General features: G+C 36.8%; 4 protein-coding genes across 7 annotated transcripts in view; 3 read left to right on the top strand and 1 right to left on the bottom strand.

The window, feature by feature from the left end:
- The window catches only part of LOC104745489 (UDP-glycosyltransferase 72E3), a 1993-nt gene extending 756 nt beyond the window's left edge, over window positions 1-1237 (bottom strand). Inside the window, exon 1 of one of the 3 annotated variants that reach the window (XM_010466754.2) lies at window positions 272-1237. In XM_010466754.2, coding sequence (XP_010465056.1) covers window positions 272-1165 — 894 coding nt within the window. In that variant the 5' untranslated portion in view covers window positions 1166-1237. Of the gene's footprint in view, window positions 1-150 lie in introns of all 3 variants that reach the window. The other 2 variants (XM_019239097.1, XM_019239101.1) reach the window with 2 other exon arrangements.
- On the top strand, window positions 5322-8339 carry LOC104745505 (dolichyl-diphosphooligosaccharide--protein glycosyltransferase 48 kDa subunit). 2 transcript variants are annotated; one of them, XM_019239103.1, is made up of 13 exons: window positions 5322-5695; window positions 5786-5922; window positions 6013-6138; window positions 6300-6353; window positions 6488-6601; window positions 6771-6826; window positions 6920-6952; window positions 7104-7179; window positions 7302-7373; window positions 7486-7611; window positions 7719-7823; window positions 7916-7999; window positions 8096-8339. In XM_019239103.1, exons 1-13 carry the CDS (start codon window positions 5422-5424, stop codon window positions 8141-8143), a joined length of 1305 nt encoding a protein of 434 aa, XP_019094648.1. In that variant the 5' UTR covers window positions 5322-5421; the 3' UTR covers window positions 8144-8339. The 2 variants fall into 2 exon arrangements, with proteins under 2 accessions (XP_019094648.1, XP_010465067.1); XM_010466765.2 differs by having other exon boundaries at window positions 5324-5695; window positions 6911-6952.
- LOC104745516 (UPF0496 protein At5g66675-like) lies at window positions 8817-10800 on the top strand. The gene is made up of 2 exons (XM_010466793.2): window positions 8817-10487; window positions 10592-10800. The coding sequence occupies exons 1-2, from the start codon at window positions 9271-9273 to the stop codon at window positions 10611-10613; spliced, it is 1239 nt and encodes a 412-aa protein (XP_010465095.1). The 5' UTR covers window positions 8817-9270; the 3' UTR covers window positions 10614-10800.
- LOC104745535 (UPF0496 protein At5g66670-like) lies at window positions 12604-14226 on the top strand. The gene is made up of 2 exons (XM_010466803.2): window positions 12604-12680; window positions 12815-14226. The coding sequence occupies exon 2, from the start codon at window positions 12853-12855 to the stop codon at window positions 14068-14070; it is 1218 nt and encodes a 405-aa protein (XP_010465105.1). The 5' UTR covers window positions 12604-12680; window positions 12815-12852; the 3' UTR covers window positions 14071-14226.

Here is a 16223-nt window from a genome sequence, read left to right on the forward strand (position 1 = left end):
TCTGCTCGGCGAAAAGCGGCCATGCGATCATCGGAACGCCACCAACGACGCTTTCCAACGTGGAGCTCCAACCACAGTGGGTTAAAAACCCACCAACGGCCCGATGGGCCAGGACTTCAGCTTGCGGTGCCCATGATGGGATCACGAAACCTCTATCGCAAGTACGAGTCACGAACCCTTCCGGTAGATACTCTGGCGTGTTGTCTTTGGTTCCACCGCCGTTAGCCGAGAAATACTCGCTGCAAGATGAGCCGTCAACCGGTGGTCGAACCACCCATACGAACCGCTGCTGGCTCTGCTCGAGTCCCCACGCCAATTCGGTTAACTGGTTAGCAGTAAGAGAACCACCACTTCCGAATGAGATATAAAGAACCGACTCATCCGGTTGTTCGTTTAACCAGTCAAAAACCGGATGTTCGTTCTTTGATGATTGTACCGATCTGCTTAATGGACCGACCGGATAAACCGGTGCACGAGCGACCCGGCCTAAAAGCTTTGGGTCTTGAAGAGATTTCAATGATTTGGGCTCCATCTCTTCCCATGTATTCACCAAAATACCATCAGCCTTTGGGTAAGCCAGACAGTGACGAACCAAATCCCGGTACACCGGTTCGTCCGGAACCAGATATGCATCCAAAGTATCTTTAAATCTAACCGGTTCACACCCCGGTACAGGGAGCGGGTTTCTTTGCACTGTATGGTCTTCTTTGGTATCTTTGTCCAAAGTTGGATAATATATGGAAACACCAAGATAACGCGCGTTGGAAGCGATAAACACATAAGTCAACATGTTCAGTTCCGCACCAAGACATAACGCATCTGTGCCGAACAAGTCGATGATCAGAGCCGTTGGCTTTTGATGCATGGCAGCGATCTTTGATCGGAGGGCTGGAACGGCTTCACGCATAATGACTCCTATCTTGGTCACCACGTGGTCTTCCGGGTCCACTAAACCAGAAATGTTCGGCGAAGGAAGAGCGACGATGTCAACGCCGGTTGAGTTTAGGAACTTTGACTGAGCGGAGGCTGCGTCGGTTTCAAGGACGAAGACGGTGACATGGAAGCCGTGGTTAGCGGAGAGACGCTTAGCTAGCTCGATCACCGGCATGACGTGGCCCATTCCGGGACTGGAAAACATGGCAGCATGTGGTTTTGTGATATGCATCACTACTTCTTCAGTTGGCTGGCTACTTGTTTAGATTTGTTTTTGTAATTCTTTTTGTTGTTGATGGATGGGTTTCTATGGTCATTGCATATGCGTTACTTACTTATTTATAGTCAGATTCTATCATTATTTGTAGATTAAATAATTGATACTGACCATACATTTAATGTAGTTTAATAGTTGTATTAGGTGATAAAACAAATTAAGAAATAAAGTAATGACAAAAATATATGACTAAATAAAATGACTAAATGAGTAAGACTAAATAAAATGAGTAATTAGTAATAGCTAATCTCATATTTTAACAAAATGGCTAAATGTTGACTTTTAAATTTAAAGTGTAGATTTTCTTTTTACTTTTTTTTTTTTTTGGACAAAGATTTTCTTTTTACTTTATACAATTTCTATACATAAAACTGAAATTCTCTTTTAAAGAAAAATTAGCTTGTATTCTAGGAAAATTTATGATGGAGTAAATAGACATATCTGATCTTTAGCTGAATCATGTATTTAGGTTCAAATTTTACTACATAAGTAATTAAAATTTGATGTTTTTGTAATTGAAATTAAATCTTGATTTAACTTTTAAAGAAGTGTATAAACATTCTAGAAGAAGTGTGGGAATATTTTTTAGTGATACCATATTGCTACTCCATATACAGTTCAACCGCCGGCTTGGTTTGCGTGTGAGTTGCATTTTTTGTTTGCTTTTACTGGTGCACATGGCCTGACAACTGACTATTAGTAAATTAAATATATGCAGAGATGCGGTATTATCGCAAGAAATGGTTGGACACTGATTAAAATTGGATTATGGCTGTATCAATATTTGTATAAGTTGATATTTTCAGTGTATATTTCTTGTCTTTATTTTATAAAATCCTTAATTAATGTCGGTGTAAGTAGATTGTTTTTGTTTATAGATTGAACAGAGTGCAGTGCACTATGGTCAATGGCTGACCATATTGAGATATGGAGTAAAGACCAGTCCGAGTCTTTGTTTTACTTTGAGAATATCCATATTCCAGTTCTATAACACAAATTCATGTTTATCCAAAAAAAAACACAAATTCAGATATAAAGAAACATATTAAATGGATTATGCAAATAATATAGGCATACATATGCGGATATAAGACTTAGAAGTAATGTAATTTTATTTGTTTAATTTATGTGTAAGATGAACAATGGAACAAGATTTTGTAAAACATAACGTGACGTATAGTGAAAAGTAAACAGAGATAGGAATCAACCATAGAAACGCAATTGAAATATGGTTTTTTGTTTGGTTTTCAGTTACATATAAAACCCAATTATATATGATAAGTATTTACTAACAAACAAAACCATATTTATTATGATTGTGACCAAGAAAATAGAAAAAAACTAGTTGTCTGTATTTTTGGCATTAATATGGATAGATTATTATTCATTGCTGCGAGATCTATCTACCACCTAAATAGTCCTACAAATATTTATGATAATTATAGTACATGTGTAATTGAGCAAAAATCTTTCGAGGAACATATAGAAAAGACCAAATTAATCAGCACATGATCGGGCTCACGTTGGAGATGGTGGATCACATGCCAGTAATATTTTGTTTATCTTATTTTAAATATATTAGTAATAATTAACATGACCAGTAATAAAACTTTAGGAGAAAAGAAATATAAAGTACGTGTTTTGATTCTATGATGAAACTACCGAATGCAATTATAGGCTTTTTATATAGAGCCCACGTATATAATCAAACTCTAAAAACGAGTAATAATTCACCACACAATCACTTTTTTTTTTCTTTAAAACCTAACCCTACTATCTTCATTCATTTATTCATGAATATCATCATGTCTTTGATGGCTCGTAACTAATTGGTCACATTATCTAATCAATCCCATCTGATCTTACTTTAGTTAGTAACTGATCCATCACATGCTGCCTTACGTACAATCGATCACTGATGGAGAAAAGAAAAACAAAACTGAGATTCACCATTAATAATAGAGGAGCTTATAAAGTTTAATTGGTTAATCGTTATTTAAGGCGACAATCGGAGCCAAAGATTACAGAAAAAGGAACTTAATTATTATCGGCTATAACGTCCTACAAGAACATCATATTCATCACTCATGTTTCCACAAACATCATAGCTAAACATTTTTAAAATTCAAGATTACTCTATTAAAAAACTCAACAGGATAACGAGGCCCGTGGCCAGTGGATGCCATAAAATATATATGTTCATTCAAAGATTACATTATATGATGGCGGTCAGAGATAATCACCATTTAATCGTAAAACTCGAAAATTGGACCACTGTTGTTGAAAATTTTGTCTATTGTATATATAATATGGTCTATGACAACATTTCCTTGATTCTTTCTCATGCAATCTCCGTCAGTACGTAATATATTCTTCCTGCTCTCTGATAAAAACAAATACATTTTTTTTTTTTTTTTTGGACAAACTAACAAATACATTAAGTTATAAAATGGTGAGCCAAGATATTTAAAATAAAGTTTCACTGAGGAAATCATTGAATTCTTTTTAAATGGTTTCAAGTGAGGAAACCATCAAATTAACCGATAACCATTAATCATCTAATTATATATGAAGGAAATTAAATAACCAAATTAACCATATACAAAATTTTGTAAATGTCTTGATTTCTTATCTCGCTAGCTGTCTGTCTCCGTAGTTACGTAAAATAATTCCGATGATTTCTAATGAGACGAAATATATATATATATATATATAACTTGTTAAATGTAAGTCAACTGGCTGGAACGAAGAAAGCCGATCTCCGTTTTACGTAACGTAAGTACGACTTTAATTAATAATCACTCTGATTTGTTTATACAGAGAGTGGTCCGTCTTTGGAGTTGATAATATTATGGCGTTATGGTTTCGGTATTATAATTATTCCTTTGTCGTCTTGTCACCTAAGTAAATAATTAATATCATTAGTACACGTCAAGAAAAGAAAAGAAGAATTGATTTTACTACTAGAATCCTTGCCACAACCGTAAATAATTTGCAACAAGGCGGTCTAACTGATCCATCATATATATATGTGCGGTACTGCGGTCTAATTAATCTATCATCACATTGATATTGACTCCGATATCAATATGTGGGGTATTGTGTATTATAGAAGAGTCATTTTATAATTAATCTTTCTGATATGGTATGGGTTACCTATGCCTCCTAATTCTCTTCCTCTAGGCTTTCCATTACAAGTTTATAAAGTTTACATAATACTCTCTCAATATTTCATACTGTTTTTGCATTTCATTCTACAAACAGTAAAAAAAAATCCATTTAACAAACAGATCATATATATATATATATATCTTATGTGGCTTTTAGTGGTATTACATGATGTCTCAGTTTGATGTCTGCCGGTTGTTTACGCAGAGTTAAGATCAGACCATCTTTCAAGGTATAATAAGCTCTTTGACTTCTTATGACAGCCATTTTTTTCAGAATCTCAAAGCTAACATCGCTACTTAAGATTAGTTAATATCATTTTAATTCTCAATTTACTTATCCTTATTGCCCACATTTGGATTATGACTAACAAAGAGAATCATATTTTCACAACCTTGGTAAGAAAGAAACTTCAAGATGATTGGTGTTTGTGAACATTTTGTCGGACCAAATTGTACTATCGATTGCTCAGATTTCCTAGTTTTGCAGCGAGAGTGAATTCAATATTTCTAAGAAGATGATTAGGTCTAAATGTTGCTATCACTAAAACATTTGTTGTTCCCCTAGTAATGCATATCATGACTAATTTTGGCCACCGAGTGATTAACAATTTAATACCAAAATTTTATAGATGTATTAGTTACTTTTAAACTAAATAATATATTTAATCAAAGTTTATAATCGTGTAAACCTAAATCCGACATGATGGTTTCTAATTAAAATTATGTAAAGGATTTTTTTTTAACAAATACAAAGAAAAAGGAATTTGATCAACGAAGGAAACATAAATATGGTTAGAAACCCTCCTGATCCATATAAATTCCATTGTAAGCCCATTATTAAAACCCAATAAAGCATTATAATTTGGCCCATTTTTTAAAATAACCAATAAGGAAACGGCGTCGTTCGAAAGTACGTGATCGTCAACGCCTGGTGCTACGATCAACCATCGTCGAGTCTCTCCTTCCTCTTCTTTTTCTTCTTCTCTCTCTCTAGTGGTCACACTCACTCCACATCCGTGAAAAAACCCTAGGAACCAAAATATGATGAACCTCTCGAGATCCGTCGCGTTGATCTCTTTGTTCCTTCTTCCTTTACTTAGTTTCTCCTTCTCCGTCGATAATCCGACGGATCGGCGAGTTCTGGTTCTTCTCGATGATCTATCACTTAAGTCCTCTCATTCCATCTTCTTCAACAATCTCAAGTCTCGTGGATTTGATCTCGATTTCAAGCTAGCTGATGATTCGAAGCTCGCTCTTCAACGATACGGCCAGTACTTGTTCGATGGGCTGATCATCTTCGCCCCATCGACAGAGCGTAAGATCCTTCGATCTGTCTCTTGATCGATAATTTTGTTTTATATTTCTGGAATCGATTTGTTCATATCTCATGTCATTGTTTATATAGGGCTTGGAGGATCTTTGGATTCGAAATCCATTGCTGATTTCGTTGATTCTGGTCGTGACTTGATCTTATCGGCGGATACTTCTGCATCTGATCTGATTCGTGGTATTGCTACAGAGTGTGGGGTTGATTTCGATGAGGTTAGTTCCTCAGAATGTGGATTTGTCTTTCTTTGCTAGGAACAAAATTCGACCTAGGATTATTGATTTATTAGCTGTTTGTTTCCTTAGGATTCTTCAGCTATGGTTATTGATCATACGAGCTTCTCCGTCTCTGATGTTGATGGCGACCACACCTTGATTGCTGCCGATGATTTAGTGAAATCTGATGTCATCTTAGGAAAAGCCAAAATCGAGGTACCTTCCTTGCTTTCTAGCTGAGTTATGTGACTAATGCTCACGAACGTCTTGATGGTTTTGGATTTAAGATAAAGTATGAAAATCTGGGGTTCTGGGGGTTTCTGAATTCTGATTAGTGAGACCCTAAGTTCATATTGTGTTTGGTTTATGAATTACAGGCTCCCGTTCTCTTCAGAGGAGTTGCACATTCGTTGAACCCTACCAACAATCTGGTAAGTTGAAGGAATGAAGAAGATACCTGTTTCTTCCATTGATTAGATTTACAATATTAATGTTTCTTATGAATAGCTATGCCTTGATGTGGGAATTAAATTGTGCTAATCTATGCCTCATACTCCATTACTAGGTTTTCAAAGTTCTTTCAGCCTCCCCCTCAGCTTATTCTGCTAACCCAAGCTCGAAGTTGTCTAGTCCCCCCCAGCTCACTGGGTCTGCAATTTCGCTAGTCTCGGTCATGCAGGTTTTTCTCTCTTCTGTAACCAGATATTTGTACCCCTGGATAATTCGATGTTCCTGTGAAGTCTCGATCATGTTTTTTGGCTGCTGTTAGCGCTCTTCTTCTGAGAAGTATTTTCATTCGCTGCATTGAGCTCTCATTCTCATATTTTGATGTATATTTATAACTGCAGGCGAGGAACAATGCTAGGGTTGTGATCTCAGGCTCTTTGCAGTTGTTTAGTGATAGGTGAGTAAATGTTTGATGGTATTCCTCCAGCTAATTTCATGCTTATGGATGTTTCTGATTCATAGTTTAATTTGCACGAGACAGGTTAATCAGATCTGGTGTCCAGAAAGCAGGGAGTCAGAATCAGTAAGTAGACACATAGTTCGTCCAGTGAAACTTGTAGTTCGAATGATACGTAACTACACAGTTTTGAGGATCCTTTTGTCAATGATACTATGATAGATGTCACATTACGTTTTGAAAGAAGATTAACTGAGCTTATTTAACACTTTTCCAGATACGAAAAATCTGGCAATGAACAGTTTGTGACTGAACTAAGCAAATGGGTCTTCCACGAAAGAGGCCATTTGAAGGTATATGCATAGTCATTTTCACTTGTTTTGCTCTCTCCTTTAAACCATCAAATCTGCAGATGTACATAATCAGATGATAGCTTGTTTCATTAGTATGTTCTCACCTATCTTGTTTGTCCCAGGCTGGTAGTCTTGTACACCATAGGGTTGGAGAAACAGACGAGCCAGCGATATACAGGATAAAAGATGACCTGGTATGGCTTCTACATCTTCTGACTCACCCTAAGTTGTGTGCTTTTTAGATGATAATTGCGTGGTATCTAGTGGGAATCTGTGGCAAGCTTTTAATGTGGCTGTTCATTGCAGGAATTTTCTGTAGAGATATATGAGTGGTCAGGAAAGAGCTGGGAGCCGTATGTTGCTAATGATGTGCAGGTTCAGTTTTACATGATGAGCCCGTATGTGTTGAAAACCTTGTCAGCAGACAAAAAGGTGACTTATTTTTGAGCTCCAAAGCAGAGTCCTCTCTATTTTTTTTCGGATTTAAGTTGCTTTCAGCTTTACAAGTTAGAACTCAGCCTGCTTTACCGATTTTGCAGGGTTTGTTTCATACTTCTTTCAAGGTTCCTGATGTCTATGGTGTATTCCAGTTTAAGGTTGAATATGAAAAGCTAGGCTACACTACATTATCTCTTTCGAAGCAGGTGAGTAACTAACTATCTCATAGAGTTTTGCTCACACTACATTATCTGCTTTGACACATAAGCATATGATGCAAAAATGCGAGCTTTTGCAGATTCCGGTGCGACCTTACAGACACAATGAGTATGAGAGATTTATTCCAACTGCGTATCCTTATTACGGAGCCTGCTTTACTACGGTAAGCCCTCTTGTCTCTTTCACACACACACACACACACATAGTGGTACAACTGAGAAAGCTAATATTTGACTTAATTGTTTGCCCTTTGACGCAGATGGCTGGTTTCTTCGTCTTCAGCTTCGTCTACCTCTACCATAAGTAGAATCCCTTAAATAGTTCTCCAGTCGCATAAAGTAAGCCAAAGCTCCATATTTAGACGAGGAAAAACTTTTGAATCTTGAGACCAATTTTTTTTGCCTAAGCTTTTCATATGTTTTAGTGTTAGCCAGACACTTGCAACCTTTTTTTTGTTTCCCAGATATTTTATGTTAACGTAACTTTACACCCTTTCTCCGCTTCTCCTTACTCCTGTACTCAAGATATGAGCATGTCCGAGTCAGGTCACCGATTAAATCCATATATCAATGGGGCATGTCTGTGTGGTAACAAAGTTTAGGAAAAGAAATTTAGACTAAATCCATAAGTCAATCAGCCAGGTCAACGTTGTGAACCCATCTGTTGATTTTTGGCTGCTGTGAAGAAAAGAAATGAATCAACAGATGGGTTCACAACGAATCCGTATCCATAACAATCCAATATTCTTCACAGCAGCCAAAAAGAAACCATCTCCAGGAATATTAGTTTATTTCTTTTTGTGTCGGTATAGTCATAAATATGGTATAGTAGTTAGAGACTAAAAAGTTAGAAGAAGAGTACATACATATATACAATCAACTGGTAGTTGGTCCAGTAGAGAGGGGGAATGATTAGAGTATAATAAAGTTGAGGAAAAATGAAAGAATGATTAATAAAAAAACAAAATGCGACTTGACTAAATAATATAATGGAAGCAGAGTGGAAGATGTCAAAGTCGGGACCAATACCAAATTGGAAAATCAAAGAGAAGACAAGTCAAAGTCAGAAGCAACTCAGTTGTTTCGCTCCTCTTCTTCTCCCTCCCCACACACACAATCCATCCATCGCTCTCCTTCTTCACTCTCTCTGACTCTCAAAGCAACTAAAAGATTTGAGCTCAATCTTATCTCTTCCGGATCCACTTCTAGTTTCAGGTACTTTTGCCTATCTGATCCCACTTTTTTTAATTCCAGCCTCCGACAAGACAACTAAAACTGTTGTCTTTCAAGATTTTTGTCAGATCAGGTACTGATTCTTCTTTAGATCTCTCTGTTACTGCAAGTTCTTTCACTTGTTTTATCTGGTGGCCTTTCCTCAAAAAACATCGGTTCTGGATTCTGCTTGTCCTAAAAAAAAAAAAAAGTCAAAACGTCCATGTTTCTTGGAATCTTCTCCAAAACCATGGAAGACAGATCAAATTCGAGCAGGAACAGAACCACCAACAACAGTCCACCTCTCCCACAGATCAGAACCGACATAGGTTCCTTATACTCTGCAGATCTTTCTGCTTACAATTCAGCTTGCAGAGAAGATCCTGATTTACAATCCTTCGATTCATCTCTCCACCAACGCACCAACAGAGTCATCAACTCCCTCGCCTCTGGTTCCGAAACTCGGTCTTTATCCTTTGACGCCCTCATTGAAGTCTCAGGGTGTCTTCTCGAGATGAACCAAGAAGTCGTTAGGTTTATCATTGAAAGCAAAGAAGATGCGTGGGACAACAAAGATTTGACATGTTTGGTCAATGCGTATTTCGACAGTAGCATCAAGACCTTAGACTTCTGTAATGCTGTTGATAACTGTGTCAAACGCGCCAGGATAGGCCAAATGCTCTTGCAGTTTGCGCTTAAGCAATTTGAGATGGAGGAGTCATCAGCGACCAACAACAACAATACGAATAAGTACGCCAAAACTTTAGAAGGGCTTAACAAGTTTAAGGCTTCTGGTGATCCGTTTGATGGAGATTTCTTTATGCTGTTTGAGTCTGTTTACGAGCAGCAGGTTATGCTTCTGGAGGTACTTCATAAACAAAAGAGGAAGCTTGATAAGAAGCTCAAGAACATAAAGCATTGGAAGAAAATATCGAATGTGGTTTTCGTGACAACGTTTGTCTCTGTTTTGATCTTCTCCGTGGTAGCAGCCGCTGTGGCTGCACCGCCAGTTGTGACCGCGGTTGCAGCTGCGTTGGCGGTTCCAATTGGTTCAATAGGGAAATGGTGTAACCATCTATGGAAGAAGTATGAAACGGCTGTGAAAGGACAGAAAGATATAGTTTTGTCAATGAGGATAGGTGCTTATGTTACCATGAAAGACATGGATAACATTAGAGTACATGTAGATAAGTTGAAGATTGAGATGGAATCGATGATGCAAAAAGTTGATTTCGCGTTAAAGGAGAAAGAAGAAGAGGTGGCTGTGAGGCTTTCGATGCACGAGATCAGCAAGAAGTTTGATGTCTTCACAGAGAGAATCGAGGAAGTGGGTGAAAACGCGGCTAAGTGTAGCAAAGATATCACATTGGCGAGAACAATCGTGCTAAGGCACATTCTAAGTTTCCCCTCAGGTTCAGATTCAGAGCAGCAAGGAAACTTGTGAGTTTTTTTGGTTATGAAACTCTTCTTCGTTTATTTTTGTTGGGTTTGTGTAAAGTTTGAATCTTTTTGGCTCACATTGTACACTTTTTGTGTTTGGTCAGGATTGAGGCAATCACGTTGTGAGAGAGGATGCATAGACTGTATAAAAATAAAGTGGGAAGAGGTTATGTGGGTATGTCACATAGCGATTATATAATGTTATGTGTAGCAACTCTTGTATACAGATTTAGCACAACATACAGATACAGTAGTGTATTTACTCAATTGGAAAAGAAAAAAAAATCAAAGTCGATATTGATATTTAGCCTCACTTGTTTATTTTGTTCATGGTGTCTTGTGTGGACTACAACTTGAATCTATCGCCAATGATAGTAGAGTCTTTCAATGTGGAAATAACAACAACTCAAAACTCATTTATTGTTGTGTAAGAGATCGAAAATGTGGATCTCGCCAAGAAGATCAACTATCTATGTCGTTGTTACTCAAACTCATGTGCTGGATTTTACTTTGATTTTGCTAGTAGCTTCTGTTTACGGGATGACTAAAATGGTTATGATTTGATTATGTCTTTGTGAGTATATATATTCTGGTCAATGCGGATTGGTTACCGTTTGAGCTAATGCATGTCAAATGTTTCAGTTTTAGATCCTACTCTTTCAAAATGTCAAATGTAGGGCACATTGTCATGAGGTAAATCACCCGTTGTCTCAAATGTTTGGTGAAAGTGAAACTTTATATCCGGTATTCGGGTGTAGTCATCATAGATTCAGAATCCCTGTTCCTTCTATGACGAATGTTTTTTATTTGGATTTGCAGTGGAACAATCCTGCGCAAAACTCAGTCTTTATCCTTTCATTGAAGTCTCAGGGTGTCTTCTCGAGAACTATCGTTCTAAGGCACATTCTAAGTTTCCCCTCAGGTTCAGATTCAAAGCAGCAAGGAAACTTGTAAGTTTTTTTGGTTTCTATATTCTTTTTCGCTTATTTGTTGTTGGGGTTTGGATTGAGGCAATCACGTTGTGAGAGATGCATAGACTGTTTAAAAATAAAGCGGGAAGATGTTCTGTGGGTATGTCACATAGCGCTTTATATAATGTTTATGTGTAACAGCTCACATCAGTACTAGTATATCTGTTTAATTAGCACAATATAATGTATATACTCAATTGGAAATAAAGACATGAAACAAAGAAAAGAAGAAAGACAAAACACAAACGTTGTGTCGTTGTTTATTAATTATTTCGTGGAAGCCGCAAGTCATGGTTCCTTTGTGACATTTGTTAATACCTTTATTCTCGACAACTTTTGACTTTTTTTCTTTTTCTTTTCTTGATCTCCTCCGTAATGGGGCACTAAGCATTTGGATTCTTGTGCAAAGAGAGAGAGAGATTCCTCGAGTCTGCTCTAACATTTTTCGGCCCTGAGGTAAGTTGATTAATACTAGTAGCACGTTTCAAGAAAAGGTTATTTGTATAGCAGTTGTTTTACATTTTGATAGTTTGGAAGAAGAAGAGAGAGTTATTTGTGTGCTCTGAAATTTTGCTTAATATGAAATGAGAAGCTAAGGAAACAATAGACAGGATCTGGGACGCAGCGGCGGCTTCCAACACAAATGACAAGTTTGAAAGATTCATTGTGTCAAGCACCTCAACTACTGATGTCTACATATGACCATCATATAATAGAGTTATGACGTCTCTTCGTTTAATAGTTATTTTCGTTTTGGTTTCTTCTTGAAAATAACTACTTGCTTTTTTTTTTGTTAAAGAGGATTGTGTCTTAATTAGGAACCAAAAAGAGATAAAAGAGTAAGGAACTTAGAGCTAAACTCATTGCTCAACATGATAGGAAGATAAATCAACAACGATAGCAAACTTCTTTATTAAGGTGCGTTGATACTTTGATTTTGACATATCAACAAACTCAACGAAAACCGGAATAGAAATTAATATAATCATTTCTTATGTACAGCTTGTTCCACAGAAAAACATATTAACAAAGACCAACTCATATTACGTGTCCGTTTTAGTGGTTCACGAACTGTTCATTTTGGGGTTTTAAAAACATAAAATCTTAGACCAAGAGGGTATTATATATACGTTAGTCAATAGAGAGGCAGAAGTAAGCTCTTCCTTGTCTTGGACTAAAAATTTCCAAAGCTGTCTCGCCAAGATTCCTATCAAAAGTTCAGGTACGTTTCTGTTTCTCTTCGTTTCATCTCCATCTGATCTTGATCATGTTATAGACTTGTTTGATTCAGGAGTTTCAGAGACAAAACTCTGTCCTAAAACTTTGTTTCATTTAAAATATTCCTTTGAATTTTAGCGTTTCAAAAGGTCAGATTAGCTCCACCAGTAATATCAATGGCGTTCTGTGGATTATTTTCAGAGCTCATGAAAGGAAACTCCAGTTCTAACAGCGGCGGAACCAATGGTTCACCGGTTAAGCCAATCCAAACAAAGATGCGGTCCAAATACTCATCAGAGCTGAGTTCTTACACATCCGCGTGTAAAAAGTACTCATCCCTCAAATCCTTTGATTCATTGGTTCACAAGCGAACCGAGAGCGTTATCAGCTCGCTCGATGCTCAGGCCAAGACTCAATCTTTAAACCTAGAGTCAATCATGGAGGTCTACGGATATCTTCTTGAACTAAACCAAGATACAGTAAGAGTCATCATTGAAAGCAAAGAAGATGTTTTGAAGAACAAAGATCTTAAGGCGTTGGTTGATGTCTACTTCAAAAGTACTTCCAAGACCTTAGATTTCTGCAATACCGTCCAGAAATGCGTCAAGAAAGCAGAGATAAGCCAACTTATCATTCGACTCGCGGTGAAACAGTTCGAGACAGAAACGGATGTTGGAGAGGGTAAGAAGAAGAAGTACGCGAAAACATTGGAGGAGCTGAACAAATTTAAATCCTTGGGAGACCCTTTTGATGGCGAGTTCGTGACGCAGTACGAGTCCATCTACGATGAACAGATTTTGCTTTTGGACGAGTTGCGTAAGCTTAAAGTAAAGCTCGATAAGAAACAGAGGAATCTTAAGACGTGGAGGATAGTGTCAAATGTGGTTTTCGTGACTGCGTTTGTGGCTGCTTTCGTCTTATCGGTGGTTGCGGCAGCGATGGTAGCACCTCCGGTACTGAGTGCTGTGGCGTCTGGATTGACCACACCGATTGATGTTGTGGGAATGTGGTGTAACAATATGTGGAAGGTATACGAGAAGGCTGTGGAGAGACAGAGAGGTGTGGTTTCATCGCTGGAGAGTGGGGCGCAAGCTAACAATGAACTGATGGTAAACATAAAATTCGAAGTTGAAAAACTAAGCGAAAGGATCTCGTCGATTCTGATGACCATAGACTTTGCGGTGGAGAGAGAAGAAGATGAAATGGCGATGGGATTAGCGATGCAAGATATCAAAAAAAAGGTTGAAGGGTTTACTGCAAAAATCAAGGAAGTTGGTGAAAGAGCGGACAACTGTAGCAAACTCATCGCCTTGGGGAGACTTATAGTCGTGGGACACATTCTTGGTGTACACATCGTAGAAACCGAAGCTCTAAGTATTATCAGTGGCGTTTAAGAACATCGATGTTGAGGATCAATGCTTTAACTTGAGCTTTCAAGGTTCACTATAGTTTTTATTCTCTGTGTGTGTGTTTTTGTTTCCTTTTTTTTTTTTCATTCTCTTAACTTTTACAATTAATAATGGACAAAGCAAATTGAAATTCACATTCTATCAAAAGCTGCATATAATGTAAAAATAGGTTTTTTTTTTGCTTCAAAAAATTGTACATTCTTTAAAAAAGTACGTTGCAAGCAGTGGCAAGCAAGACTCAGAAGTCAAGAGTTTTTATCATTGGTTATGGGCTTCAAAGTTGGGCCTATTGTAGTCCCTTCGGGGACATCCGATAAAAAATATTTGGGCCTATTGTAGTTTATTATGTGACGTTGCCCATATCAAAGGATTGATTTAAAGAAATATATATTCATTGAACATCAAGTAAGGATTTTAAAGTTAACATCAACGATAACATGTCAATCTGGTGATATTTTAACATACAGTCTTATTTTACCTTTTAGTTGACTGTAAAAAGTTAAAACATATTTTGTAAACTATTTAGATAGAAGTACTGGTTATTAAACAAATGTCAAATGTATATTCATTTGCAGAAACCATCACTAGCTTCAACACTAGTATTGTTTTCATTTTGGATAATTCACGCCAAAAAGAAGAGATTATGTATATGAGTAGTAAAAAACTGTATACTGTTACTTATTTCTCGTTAAAAAAAAAAATTGACTTTCTAACATGGCGATGAGGAAATAAAAAATGAATATGTATTCTTGGGAAAAGGGGAAAATATAGAATTGGACTGGGAAAAATTCGGTTACTTAGTAATTTGGAAAGAGTTTAAAAATTGACGGTCAAGAAAAGGAGAGTGTGAGGATGAATAAAAACGTTTAAAACTAAAAAGGCTTTTTATTCTATACAGTTCAACTGGGGAAGGTAGCTTCGTAAAAAGAAAGAATCCAGTTTTATCTATTTATTTAGGTGATTACAAAAAAGACCCCACAGCAAAATTTAAAGTAGGAGAAGAGAGGGGAGCCTCTCTCGTGTCTCGTGAGTTTGGTAGTCTATAAAAATATCTAAAGACTAAACAAACAAAACCCTCCCTTAGATATCAACTCCCCAACACAACACACTCTCCCTCACCGGATTCCAATACTCTCTTTTGCATTTACGTGGCGACTCGTTTACGTGTGTCCTCACACATTTATGGGGCTCCTTCTTCTTTTATTCCACCTACTAATCTCGACCTTTTCCGTGTATTGTTACTTTTTTCTTTCTTTCTTTTGTTAGTACGTAATTGAGATTCTTGAAATTAACGTTAGTCAGATTGTTCTGAAACTTAATACTAATGCCTAGGTATACGTCAGTTTTACGTTACAGTGGCAACAAAAAAAAAACAAAACAAATTAAAACACACACACATCTGTTGATGAAATAAGATGGTGTAACATTCGTCAAATGATTCTTTTTGGGTTTGGCTGGGGAAAACAGTTCAAACTTTGTCTATTGGCAATATATATAGTTGGTTTATCATGCATAAACGGTTATAATGACAAAAATATATAGCCAAGTTCTCATAACCTAGTTTTTTTTTTATACAGTCTCCCAAATTTAAGCTGCAATATAATGTATATGTAGATAGAACAGTCACACTGTTAATTACTCTCTCAATTTAAACACAAAGATCATTGTCTTCCACACTAAGAATTTTTGTAAGTTGTGACGACTTCAGATTCTCGAACAATACATATATAGTTGCATGATGATGATGAATCGGTCTCGCGTGTCTTCGTAATCCAGTGCTGGAATATTTCTCAATGGCTTAATATTTGAAAACAAACCCTTATCTTATATAATCCCACCGAATTTTATTTTTTTAATAACATAAAAAAAAAAAGAGACAGAGATGAGATGATGCTTGCACTTATCTAAATCTACGTGTTATGGAACACCACATTATATAATAAATAAACACAGTTTTATATACTAAAACCGTTTTACAATCTGATTGGAAATGTATGTAGACGAAAGAGTGTGTATACTTATTAGAGAACCATTAGCAAAAGATGTGTTTAATTAATACTACTATAGTACTTAAATAAAATAAAATAAAAAAAAGGAAAGCAACGGGAAGATGATTGATTGGGGGGGGGGGGGCTTTG

This window comes from Camelina sativa, chromosome 2 (genome assembly GCF_000633955.1).
Source record: "Camelina sativa cultivar DH55 chromosome 2, Cs, whole genome shotgun sequence".
NCBI classification, from domain to species: domain Eukaryota; kingdom Viridiplantae; phylum Streptophyta; class Magnoliopsida; order Brassicales; family Brassicaceae; genus Camelina; species Camelina sativa.